This window comes from Typopeltis vanoorti, chromosome 13 (assembly GCF_054136105.1).
Source record: "Typopeltis vanoorti isolate ZY-2024b chromosome 13, IOZ_Tvanoo_1.0, whole genome shotgun sequence".
NCBI lineage: Eukaryota > Metazoa > Arthropoda > Arachnida > Uropygi > Thelyphonidae > Typopeltis > Typopeltis vanoorti.
This window is the reverse complement of record NC_143561.1, coordinates 3,551,271-3,573,653: the sequence shown is the minus strand read 5'-3', so window position 1 is coordinate 3,573,653 and position 22,383 is coordinate 3,551,271. Positions and strand designations below refer to the sequence as shown.

Genomic DNA, 22,383 nt, shown 5'->3' with positions numbered 1-22,383 from the left:
ACATCTTTATTCAGTCTTTTTCACTTCAAAATACATTCATTTCTTAATGTTGTTAAATATCTTTTGGTCCATACAGCATTTATCTCCCTCCCGCTTAACATCTCAGCTCATTCCATGCTATATCACCAAGCTTAGGAGACATCGTTAGCTTTTCATAATCACCACCCTTGTAATTCTACATATATCTTTTCCTCATAGAAGTCTTTATATGGCTAGCAACAACCCAGGTGATCACTCTCACTCTTCACCAGAGGGAAGTGAGAAACCATACTTAATCAAATCCTCTGATGAAATGATCAGATCTAAAACTCTTTATTCTCGTGGCCCTTCCTTTACTGCCTAAGATAGTTGTCTTTCAAAAACTTACATTCATTTTCCTTATTCTCAAATGCTATCTCTTCATTCCAATCTATTCTACAATAATTAAAATAACCTATAATAATTCACCCGTCCCTTGTTCACTAATCCAAGTTGCTTATACATTTCTTCATCACCGAATCCCACATTGCCTGGCCTATAGCAGCATCTGACTAAATATCTCTCTTCCTGTCATCCTCATGTTATACTGACTCAAAAACCATTGACACAATTTACATCTTGCATCTCCACTTTTGAGGACGTAAGTCACCTGCTATCATCAACAGCACCCCCCCCCTTCCATTCTAGGTATCAGGGAGTTGTATGGGGGGGGGGGGGCAATATCAACAAGGCAGAAGGTTACAATTGGGGTCCCACAGGGCTCCGTACTGGGACCTGTAGTGTTTAACCTTTATGTCAATGGCATTGTCAGTGGATTGCAGGGAGATATTCAGTTGTTTGCAGTTGATGTGAAGTTGAGAAGGATTATTAGTAATAGTGCAAATGTGGCAGCCCTGCAAGAGGATTTAAATAAACTAGATAGATGGGCAAATGAGGCGGGGGATCAGTTTAATGAAGCAAAATGTAAAGTCTTGGAGTTTGGGTTACATCGATCGGATGCAGCATACTCTTTTTGAGGAGCTGTACTGGAGGAAATAAGGGAGACAAGAGATCTGGGGATGATGATTGATAGAAACCTGAAATTACGGGAACATGTTGCAAAGGTGGAGAAGGTAATCCAGAGGATTGCTGCAATAGTGAGAATGACGCTGACCTACAGAGATAAAAGAGTTGTTATTCGATTGTATAAAGCTCTGATCAGACCACACTAGTATCGTTCTCAAATTTGGTCCCCAGGGTTTGAAGGGGAAAAATTAACTATAGAAAGGGTACAGAAGCAGATAACAAAGATGGTTTTAGGACTATACAATGTTAGTTATAAGGATCGGTTGAGGGAATGTGGACTGCAGAGTTTGGTAGATAGAAGAAGGAGAGGTGATATGTTTGAGACTTTTAAACTGTTGAGAGGTAGTTACAGGATCGACACTGGGGAGTTCTTTCGTTTGATGGAACGGGGGAACGAGCAAGGACAAGTGTCCATCCCTGGAAGTTATGAAAGGAGGCTGTGAGCAAGAGGGTGAGGAGTAGTTTATTTGCATGGAGGTTGGTTTAACCATGGAATGCACTGCCTGATAGAATGGTAAGAACAAGAACCATCAATGAGTGGTATGATAGCGTTTGTGTTTTCTAGGAAGGATCTTCCACAGTGAGTCTTTTGACTCCATGGAGGCCTGAATCTTAATAATAATTAGATCTAATACCATCTGTTCTTCTGAGGATTTACTTCAACTAAAAATTTTCAGTCAAGAACACCATATCCATGAATGTTAGAATTCTAGCTTCATGCAAAAAATTCACTGATAACTTCAGCAATACCTCTACTGTTTGATGTATGAAGAGTGTTAACACCCTATGTAAAGGGACTTCCTTCAGAATGTTTTGCTCACATTTACAGAAAATTTTAACAAATTCACTTATCTATTAAAAAAATAGTATGTTTAGTTTATTTTTCTTGGGAAACAATAGCTTTTTATTCATTGGAGAATTTGTGGAGACAAAAACATGTGAGAGAGCAGTTAGTTTACTTATAATTAAGAAAAATAACACTTAATGTTTTGACCTCCACATCAAGGTCATCATCAGGAAAACATATACAGAGTCTGTTAAAAAAATGTATCCACACTAACAGGATGTCGCCTATGGACTTGTATCGAATTACAGTAGCAATGTGTGGTATGATGTTTTCTCAAAGGATGTCATTACTCACATGAATAGTAGCATCAAGACATGACCAGTAGGACAGTCAAACAAAATGGCCGAGGCACAATTCTCGTTCAAGGAACGCAAGACCATTTGAAAGTAGTATTTCAAATTTGAGAATGTTGAAGTTCAACGATAATGGAGGGGTGAGTTTGCAACCTAAGCTCCAACATGCCTGACAATTGCATGTATTCGTGATAAGTTTGAGACCCATGGTACCTGGTGTGATATGCACCAGGGAAGAAACGGGAGGCCTCGCACAACAATAACAAGTCCTGCTTCCTCGGCTATGGTGTTGAAACAGTTTACACGCTTGCTACAGAAGTGTACCACACAATGTGCACATGAGACAGGGGTTAGCAGTGGTGCAAGCATATGACACATTCTTAAATCAGCTAAATGGAAAGTTTACATCCCAAGATTATTACATGCAATGAACGAAGACAATCCTGATCGAAGAATGCAGTATTGTGAGTGGTTTCAACACATGGTAGATGAGGATGAGGAGTTTGTGAGGAAGATGGTTTGGTCTGATGAAGCATAATTTAAGCTTAATGGAACAGTGAATTGGCAAAATTGTATTACTGGGATCCAGAAAATCCAGGCGTTCATGTGGACAAGGCAGTCAATTTACCGGGGCTCAATGTATAACATGGATGGTCATCTAGAGTTTAATAGGACCATTCTTCTTTGAAGGTACTGTTACTGGTTAAGTGTACCTAGACATGCTACTCAAATCCATTTTACATGCCATTCATGCACTTTATGGGAATGATCAATTTCTCTTCCAACAAGATGGTGCACCACCACACACCACTGAGACATGAGAGCTTACCTCAATGAGAATTTGCAGGGACAATGAACACTTGTTCATTTATTAACTACTATTGATATTATTATTAATATTAACTAGTTTAAAGAGCCAAGAGGCTATTTTTTTCTGGTGGCATAAATTAAGTTAAGGGGATAACAAATCCTTCATTATTTTAAAGCCGGATACGAAACTCGGAGATCGAAATCTAAGAATTTCATGCTGAAGAACTATCAGCGAGTCCAAGCGTAAGTCAACATCTGGGTAGTACAGCACTAGGGCAACTCGGAGCAAAGGTGGAGCAAGCTCCATCACTATCTTTAATATTTTCTCATAATACAAAACGCAGCTCCTAGAGATGTATTACTGTTTTACATTATGAGGAGAGGTCACTACCCAGACTGGTATCGACCTTTATTGAGGTCTCATCAATGAGTAGGCAGACCTGGAATACCAAGGCTTAAGTGAACCAAACTTACATATACCCCTACTACCAAATTACCCATATATTATTATTACTACAATAAAGAGCCAAGAGGCTATTTTTTTTCCGGCAGCATAAATTAAGTTAAGGGGATAATAAATCCTTCATTATTTTAAATAATGAAAAAAAAAATAGCCTCTTGGCAATTTATCGTAATACTAATAATATATGGGTACACCACCCTGGCAATTCGGTAGTAGGGGTATATGTAAGTTCGGTTCACTTAAGCCTTGGTATTCCAGGTCTACCTATTCACTGATGAGACCTCAATAAAGGTCAAAACCGGTCTGGGTAATAACTTTTCCTCATAATGTAAAACAGTAATACATCTCCTATGAGCTGTGTTTTACATTATGAGAAAATATTAAAGATAGTGATGGAGCTTGCTCCACATTTGCTCCAAGTTGCCCTAGTGTTGTACTACCCAGGTGTTGACTTACGCTTGGACTCGCCGATAGTTCTTTGGCATTAAACTCTTAGATTTCAATCTCCAAGTTTCGTATCCGGCTTTAAAATAATGAAGGATTTATTATCCCCTTAACTTAATTAACTAGTTTGTTAACTGTTTATGTTAGCTTGACCTCTGGCAAGGGAAAGAATAAAAAATTGAATAAAATACAACAAAATAATAAAAAATCATAAATAAAAAAATATATTTATATATATTAAAGAGGAACTACATCTATTGCAACTCTACAGTCCTGTTATCCTTAGGTCCTGTCCACTGATCAAGGTTTCTTGTGTTGGGATTCTGCCATCATGTTCTTTTGAATGCTATATGGGTTGCAGGTGAGTCTTCGAGACTCTTAGAATTGTTAATCCATTATTCTTCTGCAGATTAGGATGATGAATCAGCATCTTCACATTTTCTTTCAAACCAAGTTCTGGAGGGTTGTTCGTACCTTTCCAATTACTTTTGTGAAATGTTTGGAATGCATGGTCAGAAAGGCCTCTTTTACCATTAATGAAGAAATTAAAGTGGTGTTTGTGTTCACATTGCTTATTGGGATTGTGAATCCTGTTTCCCCTATTATGTAGGGTAAGTTGCAGGTGCATTGGATTTTGTACCCCCCCACTCCCCCCAGTGGATAAGGTAAGGAAGAGGATCTTTGGATGAACTAAGTGTGCTTTTATAATTTTGTAGGTCTGAATGTTGCCTAAATATCATATTTATATTGTTCTATCTATTTTTTTTTTTTGATATTACACTAATGTAGAGTATGGCATCAGTGTAATTTTTTTTTTTACTTTTTTTGGCTTTATTATGGAGGATCTTTTTTTTTTTTTTTTTTTTTTTTTTATAAAGGTTTGGCTAATAATTTCATATTCGTTCTTCAGTAATTGCTTATGTTGAAATTGGAAGTGATCACTATTTAGTCTTGAGCAGGATAAAATTGAATTTCATATTAAAAAGAATAACATGTAAGAAAGTTTTAAAGCGAATAAAAGTTGAGTAGCTCTCATATGTGAACTGTAGACTAAAATATACAAAGCTTATTGAAGAAAAAATGAAAGAGTTTGAGAACAGGAAATAAATCTTGGAGATTCAGTGGCAAACCCTGAAGAAAACCCTGATTGATTCAGCCAGAGAGGCATGTGGTGAGGTTGTCTGCAAAAGATAACAAAATCAGAACTCCATGGTGGACACAGAAAGTAAGAGAGGCAGTGAAGAAAAAGAAGAAAGCATATCAAAAATTCCTGGCAAATAAGTCAGCTTGTGATCTTAGAGAATACAGAGACAAATGTAAGAAAGCTAAACATTGTGTAAAACTAGCTAAACAAAAGTCATGGGAAGACTTTGGCAAGAACATAGAAAATAAATATCAAGAAGATGGCAAAATATTTTGGAGGTTGTTGAAGAAGCTCAGAAATGGAGAAAAGGGTGCTGTAAAAGGAATTAGAGATGATAAAGGTGACACGAAAACAGGAGAAAAAAATATCCTTGAAGTATGGAGTAATTACTTTGAAAAATTGCTAAATGAAAAAAGCAGTGATAGCAGCGGTAAAAAACACTCGACAGGCATACAGTCAGGAATACATTATTATTATTAAACAAGACCTCATGGAGTCAAAGACTCATCTAGGAGGTCTTTTTATCTCACACACATCTCATCATACCGGGTCTTAAACACATTCAAACTCCTTGCAGACACCACACTCTCAGGCAAGGCATTCCAATCATTCACAACTCTGCACGAAAAAAACCTGCCTCTCACTCCCCTACTCACACCCTCTTTATACAGTTTCCAGGGATGACCTCTGGTTCTCCCCTGATCTCCCACTATTCGCTGTAGAACTTCTCCACCACTGATCCTATAGCAACCCCTTACCAACTTGTAGGTCTCTATCATATCTCCCCTCTTCCTTCTCTCCACTAGTCTCTGCAAATTACATCTTTTCAATCTTTCCTCATACTCGACATTCCAGAGGTCAGAAACTACCTTAGTCAGTCGCCTTTGGACCCTTTCCAACATCTCTTCATCCTTCTGAAAACCAGGTGACCAAATCTGGGCACAATAGTCCATGTGTGGCCTAATCAAAGCCTTATACAATGGAACAAGAATCTCCCTACTTCTACACGTCAGTGTCCTCCTCATCATTCCCAAAAGTCTTTGTGTTGTCTTCACAATTTTGGCGATGTGACCCCTAAATTTTAGATCCTTATCCACTATCACTCCCAGATCTCTTATTTCCTCTACTTCCAACAATATATTCTCACCAAGCATAAATTCTGCATCCCATCTTTGTTTTCCAAATTTTAAAACCTTACATTTTGCAACATTGAACTCACATCCCCATTTGCTTGCCCAATCACTCAATTTATTCAAGTCTTCTTGCAAGGCCACAACATCTTCACTACTCTTTATGGTTCGTCCCAACTTTGCATCATCTGCAAACAACTGAATATCTCCATCCAAATCTTCGCCAATATCATTAATATACAAGTTAAATAGTAATGGCCCTAAAACAGATCCCTGAGGCACTCCACTAGTGACTTTCCTTTTCCTGGATATTGCACCCCCATACACAACTTGTTGATACCTATCAGATAGCCAGTCTCCAATCCAATGCACTAATCTAATATCCAACCCCATCTGCTCTAGTTTGACTGTCAACTTATCATGAGGTACTCTATCAAAAGCTTTTGCGAAATCCAAGTATATTACTGTGTATCCTTCTCCTCTGTTCAAGGAAGCAGTCACTTTATTGTAATAAGTAAGTAGATTACTAAAACACGACCTCCCTTTAGCAAATCCATGCTGTCCATCAAAGATTATACCATTGTTGTCAACCCAACTCTGGATCCTAGTTCTCACAAGCTTCTCCAACAACTTAACCACAACACCTGACACACAGATAGGCCTATAGTTTGATGCTTGAGTTCGATCACCTCCTTTATGAAGTGGCACAATCTTGCCCTCCTTCCACTCTTTAGGGACTTGACCAAGTGCAAGACTCGTATTAAAAAAATATGTCAAGGCAGGTGTCAACTCTCTGGCACATTCCTTCAGAATACGCGGTGATATATTATCAAGTCCCACAGCCTTATTTACATCTAGTTTACTCAACTCCCCAAACACCTCTTGCTCACTTACAGTCAGTCTCTCCTCCCCATCATCAACTGCTCTTAATCTCTCCATGAAGTCACATTCACAAGATTGAAAGATCTTTATGAACTGCTCATTAAGTATCTCCACCACACATTCTGCAACAGCTGTCTTTATACCATTTCCTCCAATCAATGTCATCCTTCCATAATCATTCTTTCTTTTGCTGGCTACATATCGAAAGAACTCCCTAGGATTCTTTTTAGCTTCATTAGCTAACTGCTGTTCATACCTCTCTTTAGCTACTCTCACCAACCAAGTCACTCTCCTTGCCTGGTCTTTGTAGAACTCATGAAATTGGTTACTTCCACTTCTCTTATGCTGCCTCCACAATGCCCTTTTTCTCTGTATTGCATGCTTAATCTCTTTATTCATCCATCTCACACCTAACTTATTTAACCTTCTCACCTGTGGTATACATTTAGACATTGCATCCACTAAATATTTTTTGAAAATCCTCCAAGCTGCATTGATCTCTTTTCCAGCTAACTCCTCATTCCATGCTACACCTGCAAGCTGTCTCCTGAGCTCTTCATAATCACCCCCCTTGTAGTTCCACATATACCCTTTTTTCACAGGGGTCCTTGCACTGCTGGCAACCACCCAAGTAATCACCTCATGGTCACTTTCACCAATTGGTGGATGATTTGATACCTCATTGATAATTACATCCTCCGATGAGATGACCAAATCCAAGAGCCTTAATCCTCTTGTGCCCTCTGTTACATACTGTCTGAGGTAGTTATCCCTCAAAAACTCAAGAAACTCATTTTCTTTACTTCCAGTTGCTATCTCTTCATTCCAGTCTATATTGTGAGAGTGAAAGTGAGAAGAATGACAGTGAAAGTTGGACGTATGTTGGACCGAAAGTACGGAAACAAAGAAGGATGAATGAGAGGGAAAGTGAGAAGAGAGGGTCGAGAGTTAGAAAGATTTAATGATAGAGTGAATGTGTCGCGAGGTTCAGAAGGTGAATTGGATTGGATGAAGCAAGAAATGAAATGGATGCAGAATGAAATTAAGAGAATGCAGGTCAAAACTATTAAAATAAATCATGATGGCATGAAAGAGTTAACAAAAGATGAGCGAGTGGCGTTGTATGGCGACTCCATTATTAAAGGTGTGCTAGAGGATAAAATGCACAAGGTATGTTTTCCAGGCGGTAAAATGAGTAGAGTGATTGAGGCATTGAATATGAGGCGGGAACGAGCAAAAGAGTTAATTGTATTAATTGGTACGAATGATTTGAGAGAGAACAAAGAGCATGTCAAAATGAATGTCAGGAGACTGCTTGGAAAGATAAAGGAGAATAGTGTGACAGGAAGGGTGGTCAGTGTGTTGCCTAGGTATGATTGTGGTGAAATGAGGCAGAGAGCAAGGATTATGAATGATATTCTGGCTGAAATGTGTGAGGAGATGGGAGTACAGTTTGTTAATGTGTGGAATGAGTTTGAGGGACGAAGTGAGCTGTATGGGAGCGATGGACTGCATTTGAGTGGTTATGGTGTGAGTCGCTTGGAGAGACTGCTGCTGGAAGGTAGAGAAGTGAATAGAGAGAATGAATCAGATCGAGAGGGGAGTGATGTGGAAGAGCAGGAGAGTAAGACAGGAGAGATTGAAGGAGTGGAAATGAATGTGGAAGTGAGTGGTATGAGTATAGATAATGAGAGAATGGGTGTGCAAGAGGAGCAGGGAAACAGGGAGGCTCAGGGTGGACAGGGATACACAGCGTGAGAAAGGTGGATGCTCCAAGAGGAGGTGAGAGAATGTGTAGGCAGGAAAGTAATGGGATGATCAGGGATCAAAAGGAAACAGATGGAATTGCAAAGGGTTCTAAAATGAAGAAGCAGAAAGGGAAATAGCCCCAGTCCAGCATGGAGAGATCACATCGAGTGAGTGGTATCAGTGGAACTAGCTGTAGATCCAGAAATGAGTTGTTGTGTTTGTATACCAATGCTAGAAGTATAAGAAACAAGGCAGATGAATACATATCCATACTTGAAGTAGAAAAGACCATCGAAGGCTTGAAATGTGGAAAGGCAGCAGGAGTAGATGATATTCGACCAAAAATGCTTACGTATGGTGGTATAAAAGTCTTACAGTGGCTGCACTGCATAGTTCAGAAGGCATGGACAAACGGACGAATTCCTGATGATTGGAGTTGAGCCCTAATAGTACCCATATATAAAAAGGGAAATAAAACTGAATGTGAGAATTACAGAGGTATTTCCCTATTGAGTGTTCCTGGCAAGATATATGCAAGTATACTTGAGAAACAGGTTGAGAAGAATTGTGGAAGAAAAGCGTGGTGAAGAACAAGCTGGATTCAGGCCAAATAGAGGCTGTCAAGAGGAGATCTGCACTTTACGACAAATAGTCGAGAAATCATGGGAATATAACACAGATCTGGAAAAGGCATATGACAAGGTGCCAAGAGAGAAGCTATTTGAAATGCTACAGTTATATGGTGTCAATGGGGCATTATATCAAGCAACACTTGGTCTTTATTTGAGTTGTAAATCAGCAACTAGGATTGAAGGAAGTACAAGAAGATGGTTTAATGTTAAATCTGGTGTGAGACAAGGATGTACATTATCCCCTCTGTTATTCATTATCTATACGGATCCTATTAAGTGGGAAAGTGGTATTAAACCTGATATCAAAATTGGAGATGTTAATGTCAGCTCCTTGCTTTATGCAGACGATGTTATACTTCTAAATAAATCTGCTACAAGTCTGCAAGATTCCCTGACTAACTTGAATAACTGTTGTAATAGATATGGTATGAAGGTCAACATTAAAAAGACAAAGACAATGAAAATAAGCAGAATCATTGAAAATGTCAACTGCATTATGAATGGAGAACCTGTGGAACAAGTAAAACATTTCAGCTACTTAGGCATGATTTTTAGTGAAGATGGTAAATTAAATATGGAAATAGACAACAGAATCAACAAAGTTGGTATGGTAGGAAGTCAATTGAATAAATTCATATGGAATAAGAGAGAAATTAGTCAGAAAACTAAATTAGCTGTATACAACAGTGTTCAAATCAGTTTTAACTTATGGATCTGAGAGCTGGGTCAGAAGTAAAACACTTAACCAAAGACTAGAGACCACAGATATGAGAGTCCTGAGAAAGATTAGAGGTATGAACAGATGGCATCAATGGCAATATCATATTAAAAACGAGGATATTAGGAAAAGACTTGACATTGTCAGCATCCAGGAATGCATTAGCGGAGCTAATCTCAGGTAATATGGTCACTTAAATAGAATGGGTGAGGAAAGATTAGCAAAACAAGTGTTCTCCGCCAGGTTGGCAGGAAAACAACCCAGAGGAAGACCAACATATATAGATGGATTGATACGGTACAAAATGCCTTAGACGATAGAAATATAAGATCTGATAATGTTGAAGTCTTGACAAGTAACCAACTGATTTGGAGGAAAATTGTAGATAAGAAGTTAGTAATGATGTAAATTTTTCATGTATTACTATCATATCCTGTACACGCCTTGAGGGTACATGTCAGGAATTTTATGATGAGTAATTGCTTATTAGAGCAAATTAGCAAATTGTTAGAGCTCTATGTTTGAGGGTGCTGATGATCCTTGCTTTTTGTGCTGGCTGACAGATGAATCGTTATGTATGTTGACCTGTGTGTGTGTGTGCAAGTTTATGGTAGGCTATGAAAGAAAGACACAGCCTGAGGGAAAATGTGTGACAGGTGTGTCTAAAAAAAAAAAGAAAGAGAGTTACTGTTTTCAATCTCAATGGTGAACTGGATACATCTGGGTTGTTCAGGAATGTAATTTAATGTTTGGCAGCTGTGGAGCTGTGGAGCTTTTGATGACATAATGGTCATCAAAACTGACCATTATTATGTTGGCGTCATTATGTTGGAGTATGTTGTCATTATGTTGGAGTATAAGGTTTTCTTCTAGAAAACCTTACACTCCAACATAATGACATAATGGTCAGTTTTGATGTCTCCTCCCTATTCACGAATGTCCCCCTCAAAGAAACCTTAGAGCTAATCCAAGCTAAATTTCCTCCCGATATTTCAGCCCTATTTGGTTTACAATGAACTCAGGCTATTTCGTTTGGCAGGAAAAATTCTACAAACAGATAGAGGGGACAGCCATGGGTTCACCACTTTCCCCACCCTTGGCCAACTTCTTCATGGAGATGTTTGAAGAGAAAGCCTTAACCTCAGCCCCACAAAAACCTACCATATGGCTTCGATACGTTGATGATGTTTTCGCTATTTGGCCACATGGCCCGGATTCACTCCTCTCCTTCCTAACACACTTGAACAACCAACACCCTAGAATCAAATTCACCCTGGAAAAAGAGGAAAACAATAACCTCCTCTTCCTAGACACACACTAGTCACCCGCCAACCTGATGGAACCTTGGTTTTCTCAGTTTATAGAAAACCCACCCATACAGGCAGATACATTCACCAACACCCCCCCCCCCCCACAACAATATGGAGTTATTAAAACATTATTCAACAGGGCAAAAATAATCTGTTCTAATGATCAAGCCCTAACCACTGAACTAAATCACATCCGTGACACTTTCTCAGCCAACGGCTACCCCCTCCAAAAAATACTTAACCCAGTTATCCACAACCCACCACCCCCTCCCCTTCACAAAAAAGATTACTCTAAATCCATCACTATTCCCTACATCAGAGGCACCTCGGAAAAAATCAATAAAATCTTAAAAAAACATGACTTGACCACTTGTTACAAACCACACAGAAAACTGGCATTCCTTATCCGCTCCACCAAAGACCAACCACTTCCCCTAGACCTACCTGGTGTATACCAGGTCCCTTGCAGCTGTAAACTGTCCTACTTTAGCCAAACAGGCAGGACAGCAAATATCAGAATCTCAGAACACAAGGATTACATCCGATTTCACCAGTACAGCCACTCTGGGCTTGCAGACCACGCTCTGGATACCCGCCACAGAATAAGATGGAAGAAAGCCACAATAATACACCGCAGCAAGTTCAAGTATGAAAGACTATTCATGGAATCAGCCTCAGCCCTTAGGAACATGCCAAACCTCAACAAATTTGGATGCATGAAACTGCCCCAAATTTGGGAAACTTTTATCAGAAGAACTTCAGCCCAAAGGCCAAGAACTACCAATATAGCCCGCCAGGGGGCACCATCAGGACTTTAGGAAAACGCTAGCTTCCTAGCTTCAGTCTCATTTGCTGTTATTAGTACTTGTGTGCACGTGTCTTTTTAGTAAGTTCCCAAGAAGATGGCAACGTGACGTTCGCCGAAATATCGAAAAGTGTATATTAAAGTTTATTTAATATACACTTTTAATATACAATATAAGCCTCTCAACAAGAAAAATAGGTAGAAATTTGTTCTGGATATTGTGTCATTGATTGAGACATTTACAAAAAGGGCAGTTATGTCAAAGCTGAATAATAAATGCATTTTTTGAAAATTATGGAGACAACTACTGTGTCTGAATAAAAACTTTAGTTTAATATAACTACAATCTACATTCGACGTTTCGAACTTTACGTCAAGGTCATCTTCTGGAGCATACAGCTATACACAGAAAACAAGCTACACTACATTCAAACTGGTTTGTTAAAGATACTGACCAACCACTACAACAATTGTTGGCCTGACCTCTGGTGAGAAAAAAAAATTATACATCAACGCTAGAGTCCTATTATTAGTGTTATCTGTTAGTTGTAGAAATACATTGGGCGCAACAACAAGTATCTATTTATATACATATATCATCATGATTATACTTGTACATTCCAGCTAGTTGGTATAGAATGGTTTCTAATACTAGCTGAAGATTGGCTAGAGTCCTGACTTATGCTGGATCTTATATATTAGGTAGGCTGAATGTGTGCCATCCAGATCCTTGGAATTTTCAGGCCATCTTTGTTGTTGATATTTGGGTGGTTTATCAGGATTTTGCAGGCTTCCTTAAATTTCCTTTCATACCAGGTTTTTGTGTGGTATAAAGAGCAGGTGCTTTTCCAGTTGATTTGGTGTAAGGTGTTGAGCGCGTGATCTGAGAGGCCTGCTTCACCATAATGGTTATATTTAATGTGTCTAATGTGTTCTGTCTTGCGTATAGGGATTGTCCGTCCTGTTTCACCAATGTACAGTAAGTTACAGGTGCAGTGTATGCAATAGACTCCAGGATGTGCTAATGGGAGGAGAGGATCCTTAGAGTTGAATATGGTTTTAAGTTTAGTGGGTGATTTAAAGGTGGCATTGAGGTTATAATGTTGTAGGATTCTGTTGATTTTTTTCTGATAACCTTTAATGTATGGGATGGCTATGGTTTTACTGTAATCTAGATTCGTTTTTGTTGTTGTTTTATGGAGTATTTTCTTAATAGTATTTTTGTTATAGCCATTATTTATGAATGTGTCGCTGATTATTTTTAGATCTTGTTTCAGGGCTTGCTGGCTAGAGCAAATTGTTGTAGCTCTGTTTTTAAGGGTGTTAATGACTCCATATTTGTGTGATGGGTGGTGGTATGAATTAGCATGTATGTATTGGTCAGTGTGTGTCGGTTTTCGGTAGACCGTGAAGGATAGACTGCCTGAAGGAAGACGTGTGACTAGTGTGTCTAGGAACAGGAGCGAATTTTGATTTTCGATTTTGATGGTAAATTGTATGCGTTCGTGTTGTTTGTTCAGGTGGCTAAGGAATGTGTTTAGTGTTTGTCACCCGTACGGCCAGATCGCGAACACATCAACGAATCTAAGCCAGACTGTCAGTATTAGTATGGCAGAATCAAGAGTCCTTTGCTCAAAGGTTTCCATGTAGAAGTTAGCAATTGGGGGGGATAGTGGTGAGCCCATGGCTCACCACTTTTAACAAACCAGTTTGAATGTAGTGTAGCTTGTTTTCTGTGTATAGTTGTATGCTCCAGAAGATTACCTTGACATAAAGGTCGAAACGTCGAATGTAGATTTTAGTTATATTAAACTAAAGTTTTTATTCAAACATGGTAGTTGTCTCCATAATTTTCAAAAATGCATTCGGATCACCGTGTAAGCTTAAAAGAAAGGATTGAATAATAAATCTTCATTGTTGGGTGTAATGTTTGTAATTTTGTTTATGAAGTGCAGCCTGTTTTTTTTTTTGTTGTTTTGTTTTTTAGGAGGAGGAGGAATGACCTATTAACTCCTTGACTGTCACCTGCTAGCTTCTCAGATAAGTGGTAATTATGGCTGTTGATTCCTTTAACTATCGGTCACAGTGATGCATTTGTTTTGTGAATTTTTATCAGACTATAAATTGGGAGTGCAAGCATAATGTGATAACAGCTTTTTAGCTGTTCCCATTAGCTAAGTGATCACTGACTTAATTATGTTGTTTTCTTTTCAATGTGGCTTGTAGGATTGTAGTTAACCTGTTTGGTATGTGTTGTGGTCAAGAATGATGGTAGCAAAACCTTCACCTGTCTTTGTAATAACAATGTCTTTGTATTATTTGTATTATAACTTATATTAGATGTTTCTATCCATATCTTATTTATTGGCTATATCGGCAAAGAGGGATTTTAGATCTCTTTCATAGATGGATGAAATCTGATTTGTTGAATGACCTTGGTGTGATAGCATAATTCAAGCCTTTTTTTGCAGAAGCAAGAGTTCTCCAATGCTTCAAAATCACAAAGTAGGACTACTGAGCTGAAGTGCATGATGCAAAAAAAGGCTTGAATTACGCTATCACACCAAGATCATAAGAACTTAAAAAGAGGCTACAAAAAAAAAAAAAAAAAAAAAAAAAAAAAACTATAGAAGGAAAACTTGAAGAAGAATAAACTGGGTTCACCAAACAGATGTTATCAGGTTCAGAATTTTCACTTTAAGACACATAGTTAAGAAATCATGGAAATTTAACAAGTATGTATATTTGAGTTTATAAACTCTGAAATTTAACACTTTCCTTAGAAGACTGAATTACACTGGTTTCTATAATTAAGGAACAAAGAGAAAACTCATAACTCAAAAACTGTATGATGAATTTTCATGCAATTTGATGAAAAGCAGCATGATATGAAATGTGAAAAAAAAAAAAAAAACACTCGCAATAATTGTAAATGAATAGTTTAATTCAGTAACAAATGGATACATGAAGATAAATGTCAAAAAACAAGAGGTTAAAATGAGATTGTTCAAGTGTCTCAATATGGAATGTCCGCACGGTTAGCCTAGTGGCTATGCGCTTCGCAACCATATGCCTGGGGAAGGAGTGTCCTAGGTTCGATTCCCATCGATGACATGAGGAGCTTAAGGATCTTCCTCAGCTATAGCCAAGTTAGCCGGTCTTGGGCGTGGACAGCAGGGTTTTTCCCACCAGTTTATCTGGGGTTTTTCATCCCGCAAGCAGGCAAACTGGCTCTGTGAACACATACGCATCTACAGTCATAAATACTTAACCCCCCATGAGGGGCTCAACTCGCCCCAGTAGGGACGGGGGGAAATAGGGAGGCAACTCCATACGAATAAATAAATAAATAACTAAATATGGAATGTAGTCACCCCCTCACAGCAATACAGCACGCTTCATACTGTTAATAGTGGTCTCAGTTGATAATAAAAACCACTGCCTCAGCAAGGCTCTCCTAAGTCCCCCACAGTTTTGGGAAGTAGGAAGGGAGTTGAGAGCAACATATCTGCATAGAGAGCATCTCAGACATGCCCAATAGGATTAAGGTCAGGAGACCTGGCTGGCCAGTCCATATATACAATAGTCTCTTCTTGAAGATATTGGTCCACAAGCTTCACTAGATAAGGATGAATATTACATGCAGAATAAATGTCTTCTCCTATCTCACTTTCATATGGATGAACATAGGTGTCTAGAACCTCATCTCTGTAAGTTGCAGCATTCACTGGTCTACTAGGAAGCACATACAGTTCAATGTGTCTATCCAACTAGATGCCTCTCCAAACCATCGCAATCCTTCCACCATAAGTGTCTCTTTCGTAGATAGCAGAGAGACGATAATGTGTCCCTGGTTCTCTCCAGATCAGGACACACACACAGTATCGCTCTGTAGGGTAAAATGGACTCATCTGTAAACAATACCAGCCCCATGGGTCTTGGTTCAAGTTGATGTAGAGCCTAGAGCCTGACCGATTTCAAAATGTTCTCTCCTGTAGCATGGAGACAAGGGCATGCAGACTACAGTTGCCTAGTATTCAGATTGCCTTTGTGAAGTTTTCTGTGCACAGTGGAAGCAATATTCCTGTAGCCAATTTGAGGTCAGATTGTAGCTGATTTGGAGGTAGCATCCGTATTTTGGTAGATGATCAGAGATTGCAGTCACCCACTGTAGTTGTAGCTCGTGTCCTTCCTTCACTGCATCTCTGTTGTTTATGACTGTTCGAATTAGTTCCACAGTCTGACTTACATGCGACCATCTGGTTTCCTCCATTTAACTTTAGCAAACCTCTAGTGTTATGATTGCTCACCAACAAATTCATCAGTTAAATGATGTGTTGTCAAGAATTTTGCCAACATGTCTTTTCTCACTCCAGAAATGAAATGGAGAAACCACTCAAAAATTCCCACTTTTATGCAATGGTTCATTTTCATATACCGCTGATAGCACCACTCATTTGTATATGATAACTGGACTTGGCATTGTTTTATATAATGTACCTGACTTGCACACGTCCCCAACCCTTTGTTCCTTAACTTATGGAAAAACTAGTGTATAAAGTAATCTGGAAGAAAATTTTTCATAAGGAGTTAGTAGTCCTGTAACCTTTTGATGTAGTATTATAATAACATCCTGTACTAACTATCCATTTGGCCAGCCAGGCAGGCCTGCGGTTCTGAAGGTATTAGATAAGGAAACAGAAACTAATATAGATTAACTAATGTTTTATTCCATTAAACCATTTATTATGAATTCTGAGATAACTCAGCATTTCATTCCTATATAGTGTCATGCTATTAGGATTTTACCATACTAAAAATTAAATATATGAACGTTTTATTTACGAAAAACAACAGCTACAGTAAATTACTTACAGACTCTGAGAAGGGTGGATTTTAGTGCCACCAAATCCACAGAATTCGTGGCGCCAAGGTATTTTTGTAAGCCAGCCTGCATTTATGTTTTTTACAATTATTTCAGCGGCTGCACATATTTCTGAAGGAGAATTATTAAATTTCTCTGAAAGCAGCATGTCAGTGCTATGAGCCTGAAAATAAATTTTTTTGTACAATTTTTTGGATGTATAACTTTCAGTTTCATACAATGCTATATTCAAAATATTAATTATGCAATTTTAATTGCATAATTAATATTTTGCAATTAAATCTGCATAGATGGAAAAGAGGTGATAAGATTGAGACATTTAAGTTAGTGAGGGGATTTTACTGGATTAAAACAAAAAGGATTGTAAAAAAGTAGAAGGTGAGAGGGGAAGAACAAGAGCCCATCCCTGGAAGTTGCATAAAGGTTGAAGAAGGATGTAATGAGTAGATTTTTTGTGTGGAGGATTTTGAGTGAGCAGAATACATTACTAGAGTGCATTGTGAATGCTGGGAGTGTTAAGGGTTTTAAGATTCAATATGATAAATATGTTGTAGGTTGAGTGAACCTCCCATGATGAGTCTACTGAACTCTGTGAAGGTTGATGTGAAAATGATGATAATAATAATGAAATGGATGGGCTGATAATAAATATTTCAGAAATCATGCTCTAGAGATGTAGAACTAGAATTCTGAGTGCATGATAGCCCATGATGAGATTTGAATTCATGGCCTGCTTATTAGTGAGCAGATCTGCTATCCATTGAACCATCAATAATGGCTTGAGAGCTGTATTATATTTATGCAGATGTGTGTGCCTTAAAAGAAACTGGCATTTTCCATTTTAAAAGTCCGTCATATGGTCAACTTCGTCTTAATGTGTTAATCTTCCAAATATCCATGTTTTTCAGGTTTTCATTTAGACAATGCAGCAAACCCAGAAAAACTGAATGCAGACTGTTCTTCATAATTATAATAATAATATACCAAGCATATTACTCTCATTTATATGCTAATTATGAGAAGTAAAATATAATATCCAATTACTGTTCATGCCAATTAGGCAAGCTAAATCTGCTCATAAAACTAACAAGAATTTCAAAGTTTCCTGTACAATATGAGAAAACAACAGTCAATGTAAGATGATCAGTATCATACTAATAAGACATTCAGCAGTTGGTATATGAAGACAGAACTTTAACATAAATTTCCACCAACCATACCTGGCCTACAAATAAATTTAAGAATCTCATTAATGAAAGCTGATAGACTTGAGCAAGTTTTTCAGTCTTTTATTAGAGTGATACTGAATCAACCCTTACCCCAGTATCATAAAGAGCATTATATATTCAGTAGTATACAGAAGTGCTATATTTCTAATATACTACCAAAAACTTCAAAACTCTTAAAAAGTTTCATGGGCAAACTTTGGATAAAAAAATCTTATTTATGGCTACTGGCATGAATAATAAGATATTTTAAACAATTTTGAAGAGACATACCAGAAAGCTTTGGCTCATTTTTTGTATTTATGCAATTTATTCAGATTTCCATTTGATCTTATAAAAAAAAAGAAAAATTATATTTACATTCCTCAAGAAGAATGGGTGGTACTTGCTTTCCAACAAGTTTCTGGTGGGAAGGAAGTCAATGGTTTTACTTTAATTTATGTAAAATTATATTTTCAGTATAAGCTAATAGAAACAAAATTCTGTTCCCTTAAAATAGCATAAACAAAACTCAATTGTAAAGAGTTCTTTCAGTTTGTTTATAAATTCAAATATATATTTGAATATATTTGCTAAGATATATCAACTAGGTGTATGTAACATGGGGCACAGTGCTATTGTTACACTGGATGAAGAGTTGAGGGTTCATGAAAATGAGGTTGAGGAGCTGTTGCATAACCTAGATAAGATTTGTTTATAGGGACAGATGGAATATCAGCCTATTTGCTAAAGGAATGTTCAGCTGAATTGGCTATGCCTTTCACATGTTTGTATAATTTGAGTCAGGAATGATACCACAGGAATAGAAGGAATGTATAATAGTTCCATTGTACAAGGGTGGTGCAAGACCGATATGCCTAACTACCGACCTATCGGTATCTCTGGTGTGGTAGTGAAGATTTTAGAGAAGTTGGTAAAAACTCGCATACAGAAATGGGTAGATAAACATGCTATACTCTGCAAGGAACAGCACGGGTTTACTAAAGGCAGCTCATGTTTTAGAAATCGCTCATATTTTATAACAATATTACGGCCGATAAAGGGAGTGGATACACTATGATAATGTTGAATTTTTCTAAGGCATTTAATAGGATACCACATGAAAGGCTGTTGCATAAACTGGAGAATATGGGATTGGAAAATAAACTTTTGACTTGGATCAGGGGATGGTTGACAGATATAACAAAAAAGTGGTATACAGTGGGTATGAATCTGCCAGATTTAAGGTGACCAGTAGTATACCTCAGGATTCAGTTGTTGGGCCATTATTGTTCAATCTATATATTAATGACATCAGGAAGGATCTAACATCAGATATGCAACTGTTTGCCGGCAATTATAAAATGATTTGAACAGGCTGGAAATTTGGGCAAATGAAAATGGCTATCAGTTTAATGTTAGTAAATGTAAAGTTATGTACTTTAGCATGATTAGAGTTCCAGCAGCATATTATATTAGTGGAGTTATGCTACACGAAACTGAAGAGGCAAGGGATCTTGGCATACTGGTTGATAGGAATTTGAAGTTTTAAAGGTCACATAGCAAAAGTTGCAAATACATCTCAGAGGATAATTGTGATGCTGAAGCGAACATTGACATGTAAGGATAATGAAGTCATTTTGCCTCTTTGATAAGACCACACCTGGATTTTGTGCCAGATTTTTTTCTCCTGGGTTTCGAGTATCTGGAATGCAAATTGAGAGTATGTGGGTGGCAGACTCTGGTTAACAGGAGAAAGAGGGGGTGATATGACAGAGGTCTATAAACTTTTGAATGAGTGTTATAGGACGTCAATCGATGAATTTTTTTTTTTTTTTGTTATATGAAAGGTTTGTTCACAGTCAAGAAAGGGATAAGAACTAGGTTTTTTTCCCAGAGAGCAGTGAGTGCAATAATTTGTCCTTAGGGATAGTGAGTGCATCTAGTGTGAATGAATGTTAGGGAAGGCATGATAGCTGGGTTGGGTGATTTATAGCATCCCTCAATGAGTCCTTGACTCCCTGGAGGTCAAGGACTGATAGTAACAATATTTATATTCTTTTTTTTTTCCCTCACTAAGAAAATATACATCTGTTTACTTTTAAATAGTAAAGGCATACATTTGTTTTATATTACACCTTTTTTTTTTTTTCACATAATCTCTTGTTTACATATATAATGGTATCATTCTCAATCACAATATTGTTTAATTTTGATTTTGGCAAAATGACTTTCTTCTAACAGTTTTACAAACACTAGTCAATGTTGAAAAGCAATAGATGCAACCTGTCATAGCTTTTTTTTGCTTCTTTTGAAATTTGGCTTCTTTGATACCTGATTAATGCTGTGATAGGTTAGTTAATCCTATCTGCATAGTATTATACCTTTACTTGTTCTGAGGGATTAAAAACACTGGATTCTGGAAGGAGAACATCCTGCCACCTCCTTATGAGACCAGCTAACTCACCTTTAACTGAGAAGTCTTGATAAAAGTTCTTTGCATCCTAGATAGGATTCAAACTAGGGTCTTCCTTGAGTTTGAATTCCATCTTTCAAAGGGGATTATCTATATTGACTGAACTATGGAAGCTTTCAATCATATTCGATTAAAGAAACTGGAGGGATTTTTAAAATTGTCATTCATTTAGTCATGTTGTGAAGAGGGCTGAACTATTCATTCGGTGGATATTGAATGAACAGATCAGGTCAAAAATGAGAAGTGTGAAAGGAAGCATAACGGAAATAGTCAATGCACAGTTTAATAAAGGAATGCAATACATTAGGGAGCATGAGCTAACTGTGCATGTTAATGTAAATTAAAAAACAATGAAGGATGTGGAAATAATCTGCAAATCCTGATAAAGCGCTAGTCTTAAATGTAAGAAAACCTCAATATATTATCATCTACTAGTGTTCTCTGATGTGGTCTGCACGGTTAGCCTAGTGGCTTTGCACTTTGCAACCATATGTCTGGGGAAGGAGTGTCCCAGGTTCGATTCTCGTCGAAGACGTGAGGAACTCGAGGATCTTCCTTAGGCATAGCCAAGTTAGTCGGTCTTGGGCATGGGCAGTAGGGTTTTTCCACCAGTTTATCTGGCGTTTTTCATCCCGCAAGCAGGCAAACCTACCCCGTGAATATACGCTTCTACAGCCAAAAATATACTCCCCTCCCCAGCGGCAGACTAGGCGACAAGTCGATTGGGAGTGCTACTAACAAGAAGTCGCATCTAAGTAACACGTGGACTCTGCATAGGAAGTGGGAATAACACGTAGTGAAAGAAGGAGTGTTCTCTGATGTACACCACATTTTTTTTTAAATACTGATATCTCTCCTTTTTAACAATAACATATAGGATCTTCTAAAACAATTCCTTCATCTGTGGTACAGTTATTAAATTTTCTTCAGATCGAAACTTTTGTTACATCTTTAATTTCCTAGTTAAATTCTTTTTTCCTTATGAAATCTTGCAAATAGTTAGTTTTATGTTACTTTAAAAACTAAGTTGCTCATTAAATATAGTGCATTCATTTCAATTTCCATATTTCTTCATATCCCCACTGTTAAACAGTCTGTCAGTATATTGTGTGTGCGCATGCATGCATGTACACACACACACACACACACACACACACACACACACACACACACACACACACACACACCCCTCATAAATCCTGCATAGTCATTGCATTCCTTTTCCATTTGTCTATTATCCTGCCTAATTAAAAAAATATAAATGAATTATAATTTCAGTCAAGATTTTATGTGTCATTTTGTGCTGCAAATATCGGAGAATGGAATAAATTTCAAATGCAATCCTGTCTTCTTTCCGAGAAGAAAGACCATACCTCTCTCTCTCTCTCTTCCCCTTCACTTCTGACAATATATTTCATGTCAACAGTTTTTTCTTCTTGGTGCCTCTTGATATTCTAATTATAGGCCAGTCTGTGTGTCATCAGTAGTTGTTAAGATCTTGGAGAAAGTAGTGAGGGACCGTGTACAGCATTGGGCAGATGAGGGT

General features: G+C 37.8%; 1 protein-coding gene across 3 annotated transcripts in view; it reads right to left on the bottom strand.

Annotated features, from left to right (window-relative positions):
* Positions 1 to 22,383, bottom strand: part of lin (protein lines homolog) — a 109,666-nt gene that overhangs the window by 38,771 nt on the left and 48,512 nt on the right. For all 3 annotated transcript variants that reach the window (XM_090402972.1, XM_090402973.1, XM_090402974.1), the window contains one exon: positions 17,147 to 17,319. In XM_090402972.1, the coding sequence (XP_090259098.1) occupies positions 17,147 to 17,319 (173 nt within the window). The remainder of the gene's footprint in view (positions 1 to 17,146; positions 17,320 to 22,383) is intronic.